Source organism: Trematomus bernacchii, unplaced genomic scaffold (assembly GCF_902827165.1).
Source record: "Trematomus bernacchii unplaced genomic scaffold, fTreBer1.1, whole genome shotgun sequence".
NCBI lineage: Eukaryota > Metazoa > Chordata > Actinopteri > Perciformes > Nototheniidae > Trematomus > Trematomus bernacchii.
The window spans coordinates 14,432,700-14,450,472 of NW_022987705.1; the positions used below are offsets into that span (position 1 = coordinate 14,432,700).

At 40.6% G+C, this 17,773-nt stretch overlaps 1 protein-coding gene across 2 annotated transcripts in view; it reads right to left on the reverse strand.

Moving 5' to 3' along the window:
• Positions 1-2,993: 2,993 nt before the first annotated feature.
• Positions 2,994-17,773, reverse strand: part of zgc:77151 (uncharacterized protein LOC337153 homolog) — a 42,053-nt gene continuing 27,273 nt past the window's right edge. For both annotated transcript variants that reach the window (XM_034140146.1, XM_034140147.1), the window contains exons 4-13: positions 13,837-14,041; positions 13,013-13,237; positions 12,205-12,311; positions 11,431-11,578; positions 9,888-9,940; positions 8,392-8,489; positions 8,096-8,279; positions 7,314-7,511; positions 6,237-6,767; positions 2,994-5,870 (exon numbers count right to left, since the gene is read on the reverse strand). In XM_034140146.1, coding sequence (XP_033996037.1) covers positions 5,226-5,870; positions 6,237-6,767; positions 7,314-7,511; positions 8,096-8,279; positions 8,392-8,489; positions 9,888-9,940; positions 11,431-11,578; positions 12,205-12,311; positions 13,013-13,237; positions 13,837-14,041 — 2,394 coding nt within the window. In that variant the 3' untranslated portion in view covers positions 2,994-5,225. The remainder of the gene's footprint in view (positions 5,871-6,236; positions 6,768-7,313; positions 7,512-8,095; positions 8,280-8,391; positions 8,490-9,887; positions 9,941-11,430; positions 11,579-12,204; positions 12,312-13,012; positions 13,238-13,836; positions 14,042-17,773) is intronic.

A 17,773-nucleotide genomic window follows, 5' to 3' on the forward strand; every position in this document is an offset into this window, starting at 1 on the left:
CAATCATCAAATCACATGACACGTTAATACAGAGTCAATCAAAAGATCCAATATCCCCTGTGCACACGGGCAGGTGACTGAATACACCAGAAAACATCGCTTCTCTTCAACAGCTCAACAGTTTGTGAAGAAAGGATCATGACTTATGCTTTTAGAGAGTTTTAACCTTTGTTTCGAGGAGAAAGAATAACAAAAACATGAGAAGAAGGGATGTCAGGTGATAAGAATGAGATCACATGTGACTGAGACATTCATTGGTACTTAACAACCAACGGTTTATAAAAAGTTGCCACATGTAGCATTTTTAACATCAATATTCCACTTTCTCGTGATGAAATAACACTTTTACTGTATAAAGACTACATTTCCCATAAACCCTTTCGCTGCATGTATTTGTAGCTTCAAACTTTGAAGTCTTACATTTAAAAATTGACTATAAAGAACTTTTGCAATTTCTGTCCTACTTAACCCTGTGACATTTTGTTAATTAACCTTTTTGGCAGAAATATAACCACCAGCTAATTCACATTCAACATGTAAAAATGAATCTGCTGGTTTCAGTTCATTAAATATGGAAATGCGCCGGATATCTTTCACTTTGTGATAGTTAACTGAATCATTTGGGGTTAGACAGCAAATCAGAAAATAATGAATAAAAAAAAAAAAATTGTTTATAATAAATCCAAAGCAAGTGACTCTTCTTCTACTGTCTACATGTCTGCTGTAGAAACAAACAGCGCCCTTTTCCTACTTTGTCAAGATTTGCAGATGTTAAAAAGTCACATGTGGCACTTTAATTTGATCATTTATCTTCATGAATGTCGCTCATCAGATCGGTGTCGGTCCTACTGTTGATTTTTTTTTAAATGTGAAAATCTCCCCTTAAAACACAGGATCAATCAGACACACAACAGGAGCCGTCGTTCAAGTCAATGGCATGAAGGCTTATGAGCAAATGTTACTTTCATTTGCTTTCAAATATAAACTCCAATTTTAAGTTTTGAGTATCAGGCACTTTATTTGTAAGTACTTTACATGAATGAGCCGTGCCGTTAAGGACTGATGCTGAAGTGTGCAAAACACTGGATATAACAAATGTGTTTGAACATGCATAACAAAATGTAAACATCTTTATATAAAGGGAGAAAAAAAAAAAAAATGAAACCTAAAGAAACTTTTAATAAACTAAAGCTAAAATAACCAAAGCAGAAGAGAAAATATTTGTCTCTCATTCAAGTTTAACTCTAAACTAGAAGATCTCCATTTCTTTCTGACACAAGGTGTTGGTCATTAACGTAAAAATGAATATGGAGGAAAAATGAAACAAACAAAAAAGGCAAACAGTCGTCAGGAGAGTCTGACGTAGATCAAAGTGTGTGTGTGTGTGTGTGTGTGTGCGTGTGTACGAAGGAAGAGGTGGAGGCGCATTAAGTCGATGAAAATGAGGAAATGGAGCGCACTTTCAGACAGTTTCTCACAAAGATATCCCTGGTGTTGCACTTGCAGAGTGACAGAAGTAATGATGATACACATTATTTTGAAAAGAGAGCTTGACATGTATTATTTTATCTGTATTTTATCAGTATTGAAAGTTACAAAGATTCATTTGAAACCCAGCACAATCTGGAAAACTTTTAAAGGGCACTTTTAAAAAGGGCAACAATGATTTACACAAAGTATCTCTTCTCTTTTTGAGGTTAATTCATTTGTATGCATGCCCATGTTCAATACAAACATATAGTAATTCAATTACAAGGCTGGTGTAACATCAAAGGAAGAACTACACATACCAGAATATTAGCGATAGTTTGGATGTTAAACAGCCACATAGTGGGAGAGTCCTGAAATGAAAGGCTAGCAACAGTTACTAAGGGAGTTTGGATGGTGTAAAGTTCTGTTAATGTCCTCACTTTTGTTAAAAAAGGATTTCTGACTTCTGACAGTTTCAAAGCCAGCTCTCTGCATATGTCACTTTCTTTTATGTACAACCAAGTGCAACACTGAAAGACTTATAGCTGAGACTGTTGAAAGAGTGCACCGTTTCCACCCATTTCAATGCCAAGACATAGCAGGAGAAATGCAACAATCGTGCTGTATCTGGTCTATTAAAGATGTTGTCTAATCACCACTTAGTTACCCCATCATTTTAGAGGAGCTACAACACTTGTATCTTTAGCCGCAGACATTTGACTTTTGAAGGCCTTTACTGCTTGGAGCACCTTAATAAACAAAAGGTTTACAGACAGGAAGAAGCAGAGAAAAACATAAAATACACATTAAAGGTGGGGTAGGTACGTTTGAGAAACCGGCTCGAGATACACTTTTTGTTATATTCCATGGAATGCTCTTAACATCCCGATAGCAATGAATATCTTAAGTGCTTTGACAAAAATTCCATAAAAAAATGTCATCTGTGGAAGCCGTAATACTGTAAAAAGCACGACTAATCATTTTAGCCGGCCCGGCTAAAATAACTGGATGGCCTACCTGCCTGTCAGCCTTCCATCGGGGCACAAACTTATCTCGTGCCCTCATTGGTCATGTGCGCGTTCGTGTGTGTTGGAGGAGGGGCTCTGTAAGGAAGTGGCAGATTTTTTCCGGCTGTGTATTTTCAAATTCTAGCGCACTCGAGCTGGTTTCTCCAAATTACCTACCCCACCTTTAATCCTGTTGTAAGATTAGCACACCTGTGAGTTTAAGAAACAACAGATCTTCCTCAAAGTATAGTAGTAAGGAAATGACTTCCACTATCTTGAAAAACTCCAAACACGATTAGAAATGTTCTAGAAAGGTTTTGGAGGTCTGGTGATTTCTGGAGGAGAAACGTGTGCTTTGGTGCTTCTTCAGCGATCTACTAGGTTTACATTTCTCTACTCGTGCATCCGTTCACACGATGTTCATATCCCTCTCAAACCAAGCCAACAACAGCCAAATAAAGCAGAACAAAACTGCAAATATTTTCATAGCAAGTCATGTGAGTTTCAAACACAGGAACAAGTCGATAAAGAAGATTTAATGACTTGTTGAAAAGAAAAATAATTTGCAGCTTTATGAATACAAAAATAACAATATGGGTACATAACTAAGAATAAACAGCACCGGGGAAATCGGTGTCGTAGTTGCTTCCACTCCTAAAGTAATAAAACATTGGCATTGGGGAGAATAAAAGGTCGAAAATATAAATATGGAGTAACAAATTAAGCACGTGGGTACAGTAGGTGTGCTGAAAACAAACCGAAGGAAAAAGGCTGAGATTAAAGGGATACCTTGACATTTTTTTTTTCTCTTTCAGCTACACAACGTTTTCTGTCACAATATGGAGTCGGTAGTTTGTGTTGGCACTTTAGATGAAGAGGAAGAAGCTGGGTGTGGAAGTGAAGAGGTTTAAAAAGGTTAAGAAACCCGAAACATGTTCTTTGGTGAAACAGGAAATGCGAGCGTCTGGAAAAACTCAAGTAAACGGCAAGAGACACGGTTATTTATGACTAAATTAAGAGCTGATTTCGCGGTGTAATTCTCGTCTAATCAGGCCTCCTGCGTGCAAACCAAAACAGTCATTTCCACCTTCTGCTCTGTGCTACATGTGTGAAACCGGGAAACTCCCAACCTGATTCTGAGGCTGTGTTCATGGGCCAGGATCCATCCCTGCATTCTGCCCAAATGCATCATGGGATAGGCTCCAGCCCCCCTTAAAACGGATAAAGCAGGTGGAAATGAAAAAGAAAGAACCTGAGGTAGTCTGAATGTTTGGGCTACATGTTCATTTTTCAGCTCACATCGTTTTCTTCTCCTTTGAGGGCCGGGCGATATAGTGTGGGATTTCAGATGTTGCATTGTGGCATGAGGGATGTCTTCTCCTGAAGGCTGAATTACAGTCAAGTGATGTCATTTTCATTCTTTTTTTTTAACGACAGTCAATATATCAACAACTGATTATTTATAAAGACAACAATAGACAACTTTACAATGTCGTCACATTTGACGGAGGTATTGGGACAGATATATCCTGACATTTGATATAATCTCTATCGCCCAGCCCTAAGTGGTTGTAATGAAAGCGAGATGACGGCACCAACGCAAGGCCGCTGTCTTTACAATACAAACAGCAGGGCCGGGTATCGAACCGCAACACTGTTTATTATGAAACACTTCACAGAGTATAATGAGAACTGGCATTGAATGTCAGATTTGTTCTCTTTAAAACTTTCTTTTTTAACCAGTTTTAGTCAGACCAATTAATGTATGGCTGCTAACGCAAGGACAACATTCAAAATTGGACAACTTTGGCTTATTTTACAGTTTATATTTCTCTGTAACGTCTCATATCCACATGAGTGCTTCATACCCAGCCCTTCTGAGGAGCAGAGGAAAACCGCAGAGGTGCAACATCAAGGTATCTCTTTAAGTGAATGTATTTGAAGCCGGCGATGAAACAGATCGCAGGCCGTTAAGGCACATATGTGTAAGAAGAGTTGATATACTTTCAGCTAACGAGCAGGACTATAGAAAGGCTTCACGGAACGAGCTATAGTGTGAAGACCAAGGAGCTCCAGATAACATTGAGACACTTTATCAGAAAATAACTATCTCTCTACAGAAGGAGAGTACAATTTAAAAATGAAACTACCAAACTACAGTACACTCGAGATGCTTCGTTATGACGTCTTGATGCATAGCATCACCCATAGATAGAATCGATTTATATTTTAAGTTCATATGGATCTTATTCAATGTTTAACCATAACATTGAATAGTGGAGTTAATAGTGTTATGGAGAGTTATGGCAGTGTTTGTAGAAGAGTCACAGTCTCACTCCTCTGTTTCTTTTTGACCTTATAGAGACAGAAACCGACAGAGAAAGGAAGAGAAACTGATTTGTGATTGTCATGATTCTCAGTGTCATCTTTCCTCTGCAGAGTTCAATTATTGACATGATCGGAAAAACAGGAAATAACAAGGAGACATCATTGGAAACAAAGAGAAGTTGCGAGTTCAAATGTTCTCAGATATGAAGCAAAGAAAGATCCCTGCTCCGCGTATCCAGGCTTTACCCTGAGCCGGATCCTTTACCCTGAGCCGGAACCACACTGAAGCGCCCGGCGTCCAAAACCAACTCCAAGCCCCACGACGGATACATCTTTCCACATTCCAAAACCAATACATTCCCATATATTTCAGTCAGTTTTCTGCTCACAAAATGCTAATATCAACAGAGTGAATAAAGGCTAAAAACAGTGTGTGTCAGTGTTTGAGGGCCCGGCTCTCTTTAGCTCAGCCGGAGCGGAGAGGTGATCCTTCTCCTCCTGTTTGTTGCTCCTCTCAGTTTCACATCGCTCCATTTCAAACACCTCGTCCTCCTTCTTCACCGCCACTCCTCCCTCTCCTGTCTCTGTGGCGGACCTCTGGGTTTCCATAGGTCCTGGAGGGAGAAACTTCCCAAACCTCGTCCCGTTCAGATCCTCCTCGAATTTCACCTGGAAGGGCGGCAGGCTGAGCAGGAAGGCTCTGATCCTGCTGGGCGAGCTGAGATCTGCTGGTTCCTCCTGGTTCCTCATCTCCACTTCCTGCTCCCCCTCCCCGCCGCTGCCCCCCAGACCGAAGTTATCCGCCGTCTCTGTGCACAGTCTCTTGGACAGAGGTTGATCGGCGTTCCCGTTGACGTCCCCGTGACTCGACTCCGGTCCCTCGGCGCTCGGTCTCTTCACCGCGAAGCGTTTGCTGAGATTGAGAGGCAGCGCCTGCTCGGGGGGCGGCGTGATGGGCGAGCAGGGGGGCTTGCTGCTCAGGTCCTGGGACAGAGCCTCGGACAGGCGGCGGGTGAAGGTCTGGAACTGAGACGAGCCCAGACGAGTCCTCATCAGCTGGCACACCTGCACAAATCAAACGTTTATTTATATAGCCCAATATCACAAAACACGTTTGTCTTGTGTAACTAAATAAAACAGAGATTCTTGCGCAACATGCCTGTAATGTGCAATATAAACAATTTTTGGGGCAATTCTACTGTGCAAAGCATCACAAACCTTAATAATTATCTATATCTATCTATTTAAATGCTGCTACTCTGCTGCTACTTTCTTATCTCTAATGTGTGCTTTCTCTATATTGAACATACTAGCTACTTTATTATAGCTTGCCTTTTATTTGCCATGTCACTTTCCCCAAACATTGTACATTCCCCCGCTGTGGGACTGCATTACTCATTTATTAAAGCTAGCTTAAAGTAGCTTGCACACCTGAACGCTGCAGTCCAGGTTCAGAGGCAGGACGCGGAGGGGGGGCAGAGGGGGCCGGTTCCTGACGTCCCGACTGACCCCCCTCTGCGGGGCCGCCTCGTCCACCACGCACCCCGAGCAGTGGTTGTGTTGCTGGTGCAGCGGGTGGAGGTGGGGCTGAGGCTGGAGCTGCTCCCTGCTGGGGTGTGTTGGCGTGTCCAGGCTTCCACTTTTGGGCTGGAGTGTGTAGACGATGGGATGGTGCTGGGCTGGGGGGTCCTGAGGCGTCAGGGCGGGGCTCTCCGGGCCCCTCTGGAGGCTGATGCGGTTCCTGAAGACGTCCAGAGGGCAGACGCCTTTGATGGGGCTGAAACCGCCCAGAGATCCTCCGACGAAGTGGCGAGGCAGCGTGGAGAGGAGGAGGGGGGGGGCTGACTCCCCCCGGTCCGAATTCAGCTCCTTTGGTTTGGGCTGGAAGGGGAGGAAGGGGGCCGACATGGGGGAGAGGTCCGGGGTGAGGGGCATGTTGACGAGGATGGCCGGCTGTATGGGCTGCAGAGGGGGAGGAAGAGGAGGGAGGTCACGGTTAGTGTTTAGAGAGGTTTCATCAGAGATAAGATGGACCTCTAGTGATCCCTGTAGGGAAATGCAGGTGTTGTAGCAGCAACAGAATAAGACAGAAACAAAGATAGTACACATGGGATAATAAGAATACAATAAAATAAGAATAAACATGTAGTATTAGCATGAATAGAAATAACTAAAATGACATGAGTTAAACTCTAAACAGGTGAACGTATATGTATAAAGGTTTAATATATATACATTTAAAGGTAGCAGTGCATACTCAGATCTTATACTTAAGTAAAAGTATAAATACCAGAATGTAGGAATACTCTGTTACAAGAAAAAGTCCTGCTTTCACAATGTTACTCAAGTACCGAAATAGCTTTTATAATACTATATTTGCTCTTCTCCTTAAAAATAAACCGTTCTGTGTCTTTGGGTGCACCATTTAATCCAAAAGCGAATTAAAACCGATTTAAAGAAAAATTCAAACAGATCTGATTTAGTATTCCTGAAAAGCTGAGGCGTTACCCTGTGTGTGCTGATGAGGGTTAGAGCGCCTCCACCCTGCAGCAGAGGACTCAGCAGCTGAGACTCCGCCTCTAATTTGATCCTAGCCTGCTGCTGAGCCACCATCTTGGCCTGAGCGATCAGCGTGGATTTATTGCGCGTGCCGGGCGGCCGACCTCGTCCTCTCTTCACCACCAAGGTGCCGTTCGGGGTCACGATCTGTCAGAGAGATCAAAGTCAGAGGTTAATGTTGGTTTATTTATATAGCACATTTCAGACACAAAGGCAATTCAAAGTGCTTTACACAGCCATTAACACATAACAATTAACAGCTGAGTAAACTGTTCAAAAAGACAATGCAGCAACAAGTGCTGAAGTGCAAAGATAAAGCATGCTTAGATGACCTTTGGAAAGGAACATTTTACAGTACAATGAAAGCAGCAGAACGCCAGAACTGAGAACACTTTAATTAATACTTATTGAAACAATAGTTAATATAGTTAATATTATTATCAAATATTCAATATTGTAAATATCTTTCAACACTTAATGCACCTGAAGACCCGTGTACATTTCTGCCTGTCAAAGTAGATTTCCAATATCTGGGGTTAAAAGGTACATTCAGATATTTCTCAACATCTGATTACATATCGAGACACATGTCATTTTGTTCTGAGCTGAGGTAAAGAGCCAAAGCTGGCAAGAACATGATGATTTCTGAATGAAAATGTCAAATGTGAAATTTGGTAGTACAACAAGAGGTAAAGTAAGTGAACTACTGTTTATGTTGGTGTGTCACTTACAGTACGAGCACAAGCAGCAGCAGCGGTCGCCATCTTCTTCTCTTGGGATTTGGGTCCTGGTTTCCTTCCTCTCTGAAGTGGTTTTCTTCCTCTGATCGCTCTGGGTTTTTGAGGCATGGGGCACTCTGGGATTTTGAATTCAGTTCCTCCTGCTCTGAGGTGCTCTTCATAAGGAAGCATCAGCCTGAGACACACGGTTACAGGAAGCTTAGAGCATGGTATTTGAAATTAGGACCATATTTTCTCATTTCGAGTCTAAATTATGTATTTCTTCAGGATTTCTTTCTTTTTCTGACCTTTCATAGTGTCTCCTGGTGCAGGTCGCAGCGCTGGTGCTGCCGGCGCATCCTCCCAGCTCGTTATAAACTATTTTCCAGAGACGGTCCACTGTCACCTGTGACACACACACAAAAACATCAAGATGATCAGCTTTGAACGCCTAAAATGCAGAGAAAAAGAGGTTTATGTATGCTTAATATGGGTAACTTTGCATTAACCGGACCAAAAAACTAATAAAATATGAAATGTGTTGTTAATTATGAATGAGGAGTTGAATCAAGAGTGACTGTAGCTATTTTAGGATTAGGTACCTTTTTGATGGAACTTTTTTTTTTGTTTTTTATCATAATTATGAATCGTACTATAAAAATAAATAATAATAAAAAAGATCTACTACTACTACTACTACTACTAAATACGGTTAATACAAATAAAAACACTTAATGGTGAATATGACAATAAAACTAATAGTTGTACAAATTAATAATGGTAATAATAAAAAAATATTTGTTAATATAATAACAAGACAAAATAAATAAATCCATACAAAATAATATTAATAATAATAACAGTAAAACTTGTGTCATGACCAGAGTGGTGTCACATTGTATAATGTGTTACATTGTATAATGTGTGTAATTGTTTCAACCACACCACTCACACACAGAGTGTCATTATGGTTGTAACACTACGTTGTATAACACAGTATTGTTCAGTACAAGGCTCGGTCTCCAGAGGGTGTGTTGAACGGGCCTTTTGTTGTGAAACAGAGCAGCACTGAGCTGAAAACTCACCGCCCGTTTCTGTCACACTGGCCTGTTTACATTTAACGTAGAGCTGCTTTTGTTGCGTGTTAATTTACTGTAAACAGCTGAGATTGTTTCAGGCAAAACTCCACTATTTCATTCATTTTACACAGTTAAATCTCTCAATTAAAAAGGTACTATTGACTTATCTGTACTGAAAATAAATCTCCCCTTTTCTTTGTCTTGCTTAAACTGTACATAACAGTACTATCATTGTTATTAAAAGTATAGTTTACATCATGCATCAAACATTTAGATGTCTGTAGACTTAATGCTCCAGCTAGCTGCCCTTTTTTCTTAGCTTAGCATTAAGATTGGAAACTTATGGCGCGTTTCCACTACAGCGCGGAGCACGGTTTAAGAGGGCTGTGACGTCAGCGGCCCGTTTTTGGTTGCGTTTCCACTTGGCCTAGTACCGGCCGGAGGGTCCTAATTCACAGTTTTTCTGGCCTCATAAAATCGTGGGTCTAGGGCCTTAGAGAAACAGCAAGCCTGGCTCTTTTTAAACTTTCTTAAAATAGTTTAAAAAGTAAGAAAGTAAAAAAAGTCTTCTTGCTAAGCTAATATGCTAAGTCTACTGGTGGTAGCTGAATTCCTTTAGCACATAGACATAAGAGTGATTTCAATCTTTGAATACAACATTATAGAAAAAAAACCATTCTCCTAGACTTAAGACTAAATGATCTTAATAAACAGAAGTGACTCACCTTTTTGTAGCCTCCGAGCCGCTTGACCACAGAGTACATTTTGAAGAGGTCAACTGAGGAGAGAGAGGGCGGACATGTTTAAACTGAAACAGATGAGACATGCAAATATAATAAACACCGAGCTGATATAAGTTGTAACTCTAAAGTAAAAACGTTTTATCTCATTTGACTAAACAAATGGGATAAAACCTGCAGAGACATTTAAATGTGCAGGATTTTAGTTTCTGCTGCCTCCAAAGATGTAGATGAGACAAAGCCCCCTGTGTTTATACTTTTAGGGTTTCACTGCCGCTTAAATGATAAGGAACCCGATCAGAGAGGGGGCAAACAGAGAGCAGGACCACATTATGATTTCAGCTTCCGTATATTCACATCTTCAAACACAGAGGCTTTAAAGATTATTATCTAGCAACCATTAAACTTAATTAAAAATATAATCAAGATCCCCAAAATGTCCCAAGACAAGAAATATATCAATTTCAGTTAACCATTTGTTAAATGTAAGAGAAGTATTTATTTTTGTAAATGCTGTTTTAGTATTATTAGGCATAATGAAAATGTTTGTACCTTTTTGTAAGTGAATCAGCTAACTCAATTATGGATGGTGAAGCAAAGCCTAACAAATGAGGCATGCTGTACGTCCAATTTGACTAAAAACAACACAAAATGCGATTATAAATGTAATAGTCAGGGTTTTCTTTCAAGATAGTTAAGAATATGGAGGTTTAAAGGACTAAAGGGAAAACATATTTTAATTTATGAACTCATAGTAGAATTAAATGTGGTGTTATGATCTGATTGTGATATAAAATGCTATTTTAAGGTATTTAAGGTAATAAACTAAATAAAAAGAGCAGGATTAATACGTTTTATAGCTACAATTTGTTATTGCCGTTTAATAAGATTCTCTGCAGTGGGTAAACTAGAATTGAAAGCAGAGATCAGATACAACGCCTGAACATGTGACAATTAAACCAGTCGAGCAGGAGTTCATTGCTGCAGCCGTGCATATCCAGACACATGTGTCGGGGTGTGCTAGTGGAGCACGCTCACCAACGGGGGGGGGGGGGCTAGTGGAGCACGCTCACCAACGGGGGGGGGGGGGGGCTAGTGGAGCACGCTCACCAACGGGGGGGGGGGGGGCTAGTGGAGCACGCTCACCAACGGGGGGGGGGGGGGGGGGGGGGGCTAGTGGAGCACGCTCATGAACTGTTTGCCGGAGCCTCGCAGCGGAGTTACTGCGGGCCGCGACAGCAGAGCGAACAGGTGCAGGAGGGGTAGTTAATCGATCGCAGATGGCGTCGTGCTCGCGGACGGATAAATAAAGATTACACCTAAATGGGTCGCGAAATATACTTTGGCGGCCGTTAACATACCTGGGCGGCCCGCCCAAGTAAAGTCTATGTGGGAAACCCTGGGTTTCTCTACTGTTAAGTTTAATAAGTCCCACTAAAAAGTCTAAACTAAAAGGAAAGACCGAAATGAAAGAAAGAGACTCAGAAAGAAAAAGAAAGACATAGTGAAATACAGATAGAAAACTCACTCTTCTTGAAGCCGAGGTTGGGGACTTTGTGGACGGGTGAGCCGAGGCGCTCCATGTAGGAGAAGAGCTGATCCAGGAACGTCTGCTCCTCAGGGTGAGGGAGCCAGCTGCCCTCACAGCCCACCTCCACGCTGCCCATCACGTTCTCCTGAGGGGGGGGGGGGGGGGGGGGGGGGGGGGGGGGGGGGGGGGACATCCACAGTTACAACAGAAACACTCAGACACAAAGAGATGCTGGGGGTAAAGATGAACCGGTTCACAGAAAAATACCAATAATGGAAGTAGAAATTATATAAAGCTCATAATGTATATCAAAACGGTTTCATTAACACTTTGTTGGGTTTTGGACCCCTTTAAACTGATGTTGTGTAAGCGACCACTACAGGGCTCTGGTCAGTGAGTCATCAGACGGATTTAACGGTTTTTGAATTAGGCAAACATTTTACACTTTACTTCTAGAGCATGGATGGTCCATACGATACAGCAGGTTGGATGAATAATGGAGATGAACTATAAGAATGGAAGAAGCATCAGAAGTTTATCGTCAGTGACTTCTCCGAAGGACTTCTGCACTGCGAGTGCAAACGGCTTAAACAGGAAGAATAAACAACCCTTATTCCAAAATAAGAGCTTATTTCAAAGTAAGATTCTATGAAGATGAAGAATTCCTAACACGCTTGTTAAATAAACACCTGTAAACCCTTTAAAAACAACCCAAAATAAAATGTATAAGAAGACACGCACAGGCAAGATTAGTACAGATAAAGAACAAACCTTCATCCTCTCGATCCAGGAATCTGATTGGCCGGAGGTCGGAGACTCTTTTCCGTCTCTGGCTTTCCTCTTGCGAGGTCGCCCTCGTAGACTGAGAGACGGACAACCTGCGGCGACGAAAAACATTAAAAACAACTTGTAAGGACTCAAAGAATGAAAAAAATAACTATTTTATTCTAAAGAATCATTGAGAAGGGCAGGGGGTCCTTGATAAGCTGCGTGTGTGTAGGTGCATGCAAATTGAATTCATAGGCTGTACTCTTTTATCATACGTATCTCTTATCAGCTTTTAGTCACATTTTAGGTGCAACATGCCCGTTTTTAATGGCTTCACTTCACCTTCAGTTAAGGACTAAGGTGGTTGACCTAAATGTACAAACATTCATTATGTCTAATAAAACATAAATAGTTTAAAGCTTTTCCTTCAGAAATACAAATGTGATTTTCTTACATCTAATAAATAGTTTAAATAAGCTTGATATATTTGACATCTGATTAACAAAACAACATTTTTCCTTTTTACGTTTCATCCTTAGTTATTCTTATTGCTTTCTTTTTTTTTTTATAAATGTGTTTAATTGCTTTATGTCTTACATATATTTATGCTGCATTGTTGGAAGAGCCTGGGACTTAATATGTTCATTGCCATATATACACTGTAGCTACTGTGCCTATGACAATAAAGCCTTTGAATCTTTGATAACTACTAACGGAAATCTGCCCTGGGGAACTCCACATTGGTCAATCGTTACAATTCCCGTGTTAAAAAAGGTTTTAAAAAATGTGTTTATGTATCTGAAACACTCACTGAACTGCCAGGAGAAGCCAGCGCTGTTCTCCAGCGTGGGGTGGTTGAAGGTGTCCCTGCAGTACATCAGCCGGATGTGGGGCAGCACCTGAACACCTCCCAGGGCCAGCAGGTGGGGGTCCTGCAGCCCCGGGCCCCTCGCCCCCTCCAGGATGCGGCCCTGCAGGGAGCGGAAGCGGCAGTACTGCGGGTAGCTGAGGATCGTTATTCCCTGTCGAGGGTCGTCTGAGAGGAGAGGACGGAAACATGTGAAGCAAGCCTCCTCTAAATGTTGCTGCTGTATGGATTTAGCATAATATCCACCTCTATTGAACTAATTCCATCAATACCAAATTATTTCACTTACTAATCTGAGTTTAAATGTTCAAGACAAAAATGTTTTCATTCACTTATTATTATTATTTTTTTACTTCCTGTTCTTTCAATTGCCCTACAGTTCCCATCATGAAGCTTGCTTTAAAGATGTCTCAAATGAACTCATCCTGAGCCTCACATTTTGTAACCACCACACATATAGACAGGAATACCCCTGATGGGAAAAAACACTGTCTGTAAATATAAAACCTTGTGCAATATACCCTCCTGCAATTTCAAGCTTATTTTTTGTCTCAGTTTATTTACAATAGGCACAATACCAGCTAGCTCTTAATTCAATATGGTCACTTTTCCTAAAAACAAATACACTGCTACTTATTTTTACCATGGAGTACTTATTTAGCTGTTGTGCAACTGACAATAAAACCTTTTAAACTTGAATCGTGAAATTGGTAACCTTGCACCATCGGATTAGTATCTTCACTGCGGGGTCTCAGTGTGTTTCTTACCTTCAATTTTGACTTCCAGAGGTTCGCTGGTCGTCTCCTCACAGACATTTTCGTCGCTGCTCTGTGGAGGTTTGTGGAGGCCGTTAATCCCGCAGGCTGCTGGTGTTTTCAAATAACTGCTCCAACCTGACGGCTCCGCACACCCCCACTGCACCAGGTCCTGCACCCGCACCACCATCTTCCTGGACACCGCCAGAACCTCATCCTAAAAACACACAAAGAGTTCGATGTAGAAACATTTGACTTCTGTTCTGTGTGTACTCAAAACAGGCACCGGATCAAAAAGTGTTCAATTTGTTGTTTTTTCACAGCTGAGAGCACAAATACCTTTACAGTGAAGCATTTTTGAAAAAGTGAGATGGTGAATTTAGCCTTTGGTTGTTTAGGGAACTTCACTGAGTATTGATATTTAGACATTTTCCATGTGGAGCCAGTTTTTGGGGAGTAAAAATAATTTTCTTTCAAAAAAAATTGTTTTTTTTTTCATTCATTTAGAAAATACACTATATTCTTTCAGTCTGTTATTCCTATATTTAGAATTACAACAATATCGCACCACTATTAAAAATATTAAAAAAGAATTAGGACACCATGTCAATGTTGTGTGTGTTTATGATGTTTGATGAACATATATGTTATGATTCGTATTAGTTTTCCCTGTTTTATTTTGTCCCCTGTCTTTGGTTTCCGGTTTTATTTTGAAAAGTGTTCACCCCCCCCCCCCCTCCCTCCCAAACCCCCCCGTCTTGTCTGTTGCTTCCTGTCTCTGTGTTCCCTCCTGCTTGATTACCCGACTGTGTTCACCTTGTGCCCCTGGTTGCGGTCGAATAGTCCAAAAATCAGCTCCTAAATTCTAACCCTATCGTCTATTCCTTGACCTCGGAGTGAAACGTCATGGGGTTAAGGGATAGTGGATAGGAGAATTCAAAAGGATTTAGGAGAAGAGACTGCGGTACTTTAGAGAATCCGACTGCACTTTCACTATCCGACGTGTTTATGATGCGCCAGCGGACGTCATAAATGTGTGTCTGCTGCTGTGGGGAAACTATGGAAACTACAGTTTTCTATACAGCGGACTACAACATGGATGTTTAATAAGAACGAGGGACTACTGTAAACTCATCTAGAGACTCTGCACCGTGCTCTGATGCTGTTGTTTTATGCTTTATGAACGGGGACAACAGAGAAACATATTCTTCATGACCAAAGTTGGAATTGAAATAAAAAAGGAAAGTGAAACTTATGCTCGTCACCCTCTCCCTCCGGTCCACATTAATACAAATGATCCCAATACGTATGATTGTATGAAAAGATCTTAAAATCAATACAAATGTATTTATTATAAACATTGGTCCTTAACATCTATCACTGTGTATATCACCATTCAAACATCTTTTAAAAGTTGAACAAACCCCACACAGCTCAGTAAAGACTGTGAAATGTTGACTTTATTTGATCATTTCAGTAAAAACTAACGTTCATATTTCTCTTTTTGATTATAATACTGATGAACGTTCAAAACAAAGCACTTTGGCAAGTTGCCACATACGTTTTAAAAAGCTTAATAAGCACCGTAACTTTCATGATATCATTTCTCGGTCATAATCGGTTGTTTCCGTGAATGGCCGACTGTTGTGTGACGGCAAATGCTGCGGCTGCAAGGCATTGTGGGGCAGCATTTTCTCCTCTCCTTTCGGTTAGGGAGGTCCAGTGGTTCCTAGGCTAAAGGACGTTATAAAGGAAGTTTGAAACCTCCTTTCCTTTCATCTAGAGAATTCGAACGGCACTTATCATGGCTGCCACTGAGGGACTTCCGGGTCATTTCACTCCGTTAGGAAGGTTCCTAAGCTAAATGGACTATTCGACTGTGTCGTGTTTATGTGATTAGTCTTGTGTGCATTGAATTTCTGGTTTTTCTGTCAGTCGATTCTTGACGTTGTAGGAAGGGTTTTTTGTTCCGAGCGACATTATGTTTTGACTTGCCTAGTTTTGACTTTGTTTGCCTGGCCTAGTTCTGGAAATAAAGGATTCCTGCTTTCAACCAATTGTCTGCATGTGGGTCCTGCGTACCTTGCCCTCCAGCCATGACAATATATGTACTATGCATACTGTATATTTCCTTGAGCTAAAGGAACAAAAACTGAGATTCTTATTATTTATTCAAAGTAGATATAACTTTAAAATGACTGTGGCTATACCTCAACCAAATACAACATTAAAGCCCTGCTACTATTCAAAGCTTGTCCTAAAAAACAGCTCCATCAGATCTTATTTGCTGGCATTCACTTCAGGTCAAACAATAAAGCCTTTTTGCACACATGCAGCATAATAAGCATGATATAACAATTCAAGAAAAGGAGATTAAAGCTATAATAAAAACACATTAAAATAAATAATGGATTCTCTCTGTAAAATAAAGGAAGACATAAGAGAAAATGAATTAATACAATGAATTTTAAACCTATAAAATAAAAAAATAATAGTAATAAAGATTAAAATACCAATTTATGAGTTGACATCACTAATAAAACTATCAAATCAATAAAATTAAAATAATAACGATTGAAAGACTAATTAAATAGGAGATGTCTGTAGTTGATGCCTAATAAATATATCTTCTTTTAATTGATGACCTCATTTAGTAGTACATTATTTCACTCTGTGATTCTTATTATTTACACAGAGTAGCACAAACCAAATTAACTGCAGCTCATTTATTTCTGTGGTCTAAAGTTAAGCTGCTGACGTGTCCTCCATTCCAGTTTGTCAGCCGGGATCCTGTTCGGTCCTCCAGGCTGAGAAACAGGGCCCAACCCCCGCAAAAAAACCCTCCTCCTCCTCTGGGCTGCAGCCAGGTGGGAGCTCATTAACACCGCAAAGGGCCAAGGAGATTTTTACATAAAGTGGCTCTTTAAAAAGTCATGAATAAACATTATTTCAAGCTCTAAATCAAGGCCTGTCCCTTTCACCCTCTAATCAAAACAGCAAGAAACCTGCAAGTACAATTAGATTAAAAGTGAAGTGCTACTGCATTGGTTTTAAATAAGCCACACATTTGAAGTGCTACATTTAGAAGGGAGGAACTTTTTTTAATTTATTGGCCAAGGTGCAGTCGAAACATGTCTGAGAAGGAAGATGTTCTGCTCTCCTGATAAACTCTTCATTCTTCAGACAAAACTCCCTTTTGGAAATGTGCTTCTTTCATTTACCCTTAAATGTTTTTGTATCAGAGGGGATGCAGTCATTCAACAGGCTATTTCCATGTGTAAAATGGGTTGTAACATGGGTCGAATACAGCTGTAATAACGGTGTTTTGTAACATGGGGTGTGTTAATATATAACATGGGTGTTATAACAATATGTAAAAGCCATAATGGTGGTCGTACTAAAGACCTTTTAATGTTACAATACTATTTGTATCTATCCGTGTAAGTGATGGCATTTCGTCGATGAGGCACCAGTGTCTTTATAATAATTGTCCATGGCTTCCATAACGCTCCGTGTCTTTTGTTGATTAGTGGACGGCTCTTAGTGTGTCAGTTCACACCTTACACTAACGTGCGTCATGAGTGACCGACTGATCTGATTTCACCTCCGTGCTTTACATGCAACTGAACACGTACATCCGTACTGTTTGCATACACAAAATACATAATGAAAATCTGTTGTTGTTGTTCGTGTATCATATCGTTTTGTCGGTTGCATACCACAATTCATACAGTTTTAAGTTAACGTGGCTAATGAAAAAGTGCTGCTACAGTCTTTGATCGAAATCAGAAATACTTTATTCATCCCTGGAGGTAAATTGATTTTGTAATATGAGCTCAACACAAAATTAAATTAAAGTCTCAACTGATGTTATTTTCCAGATTATAGGTTTTGTTCCTCATAAAAGTAGTCTAACTGAATGGATACATGTTAAAAGTATGTTAAAACT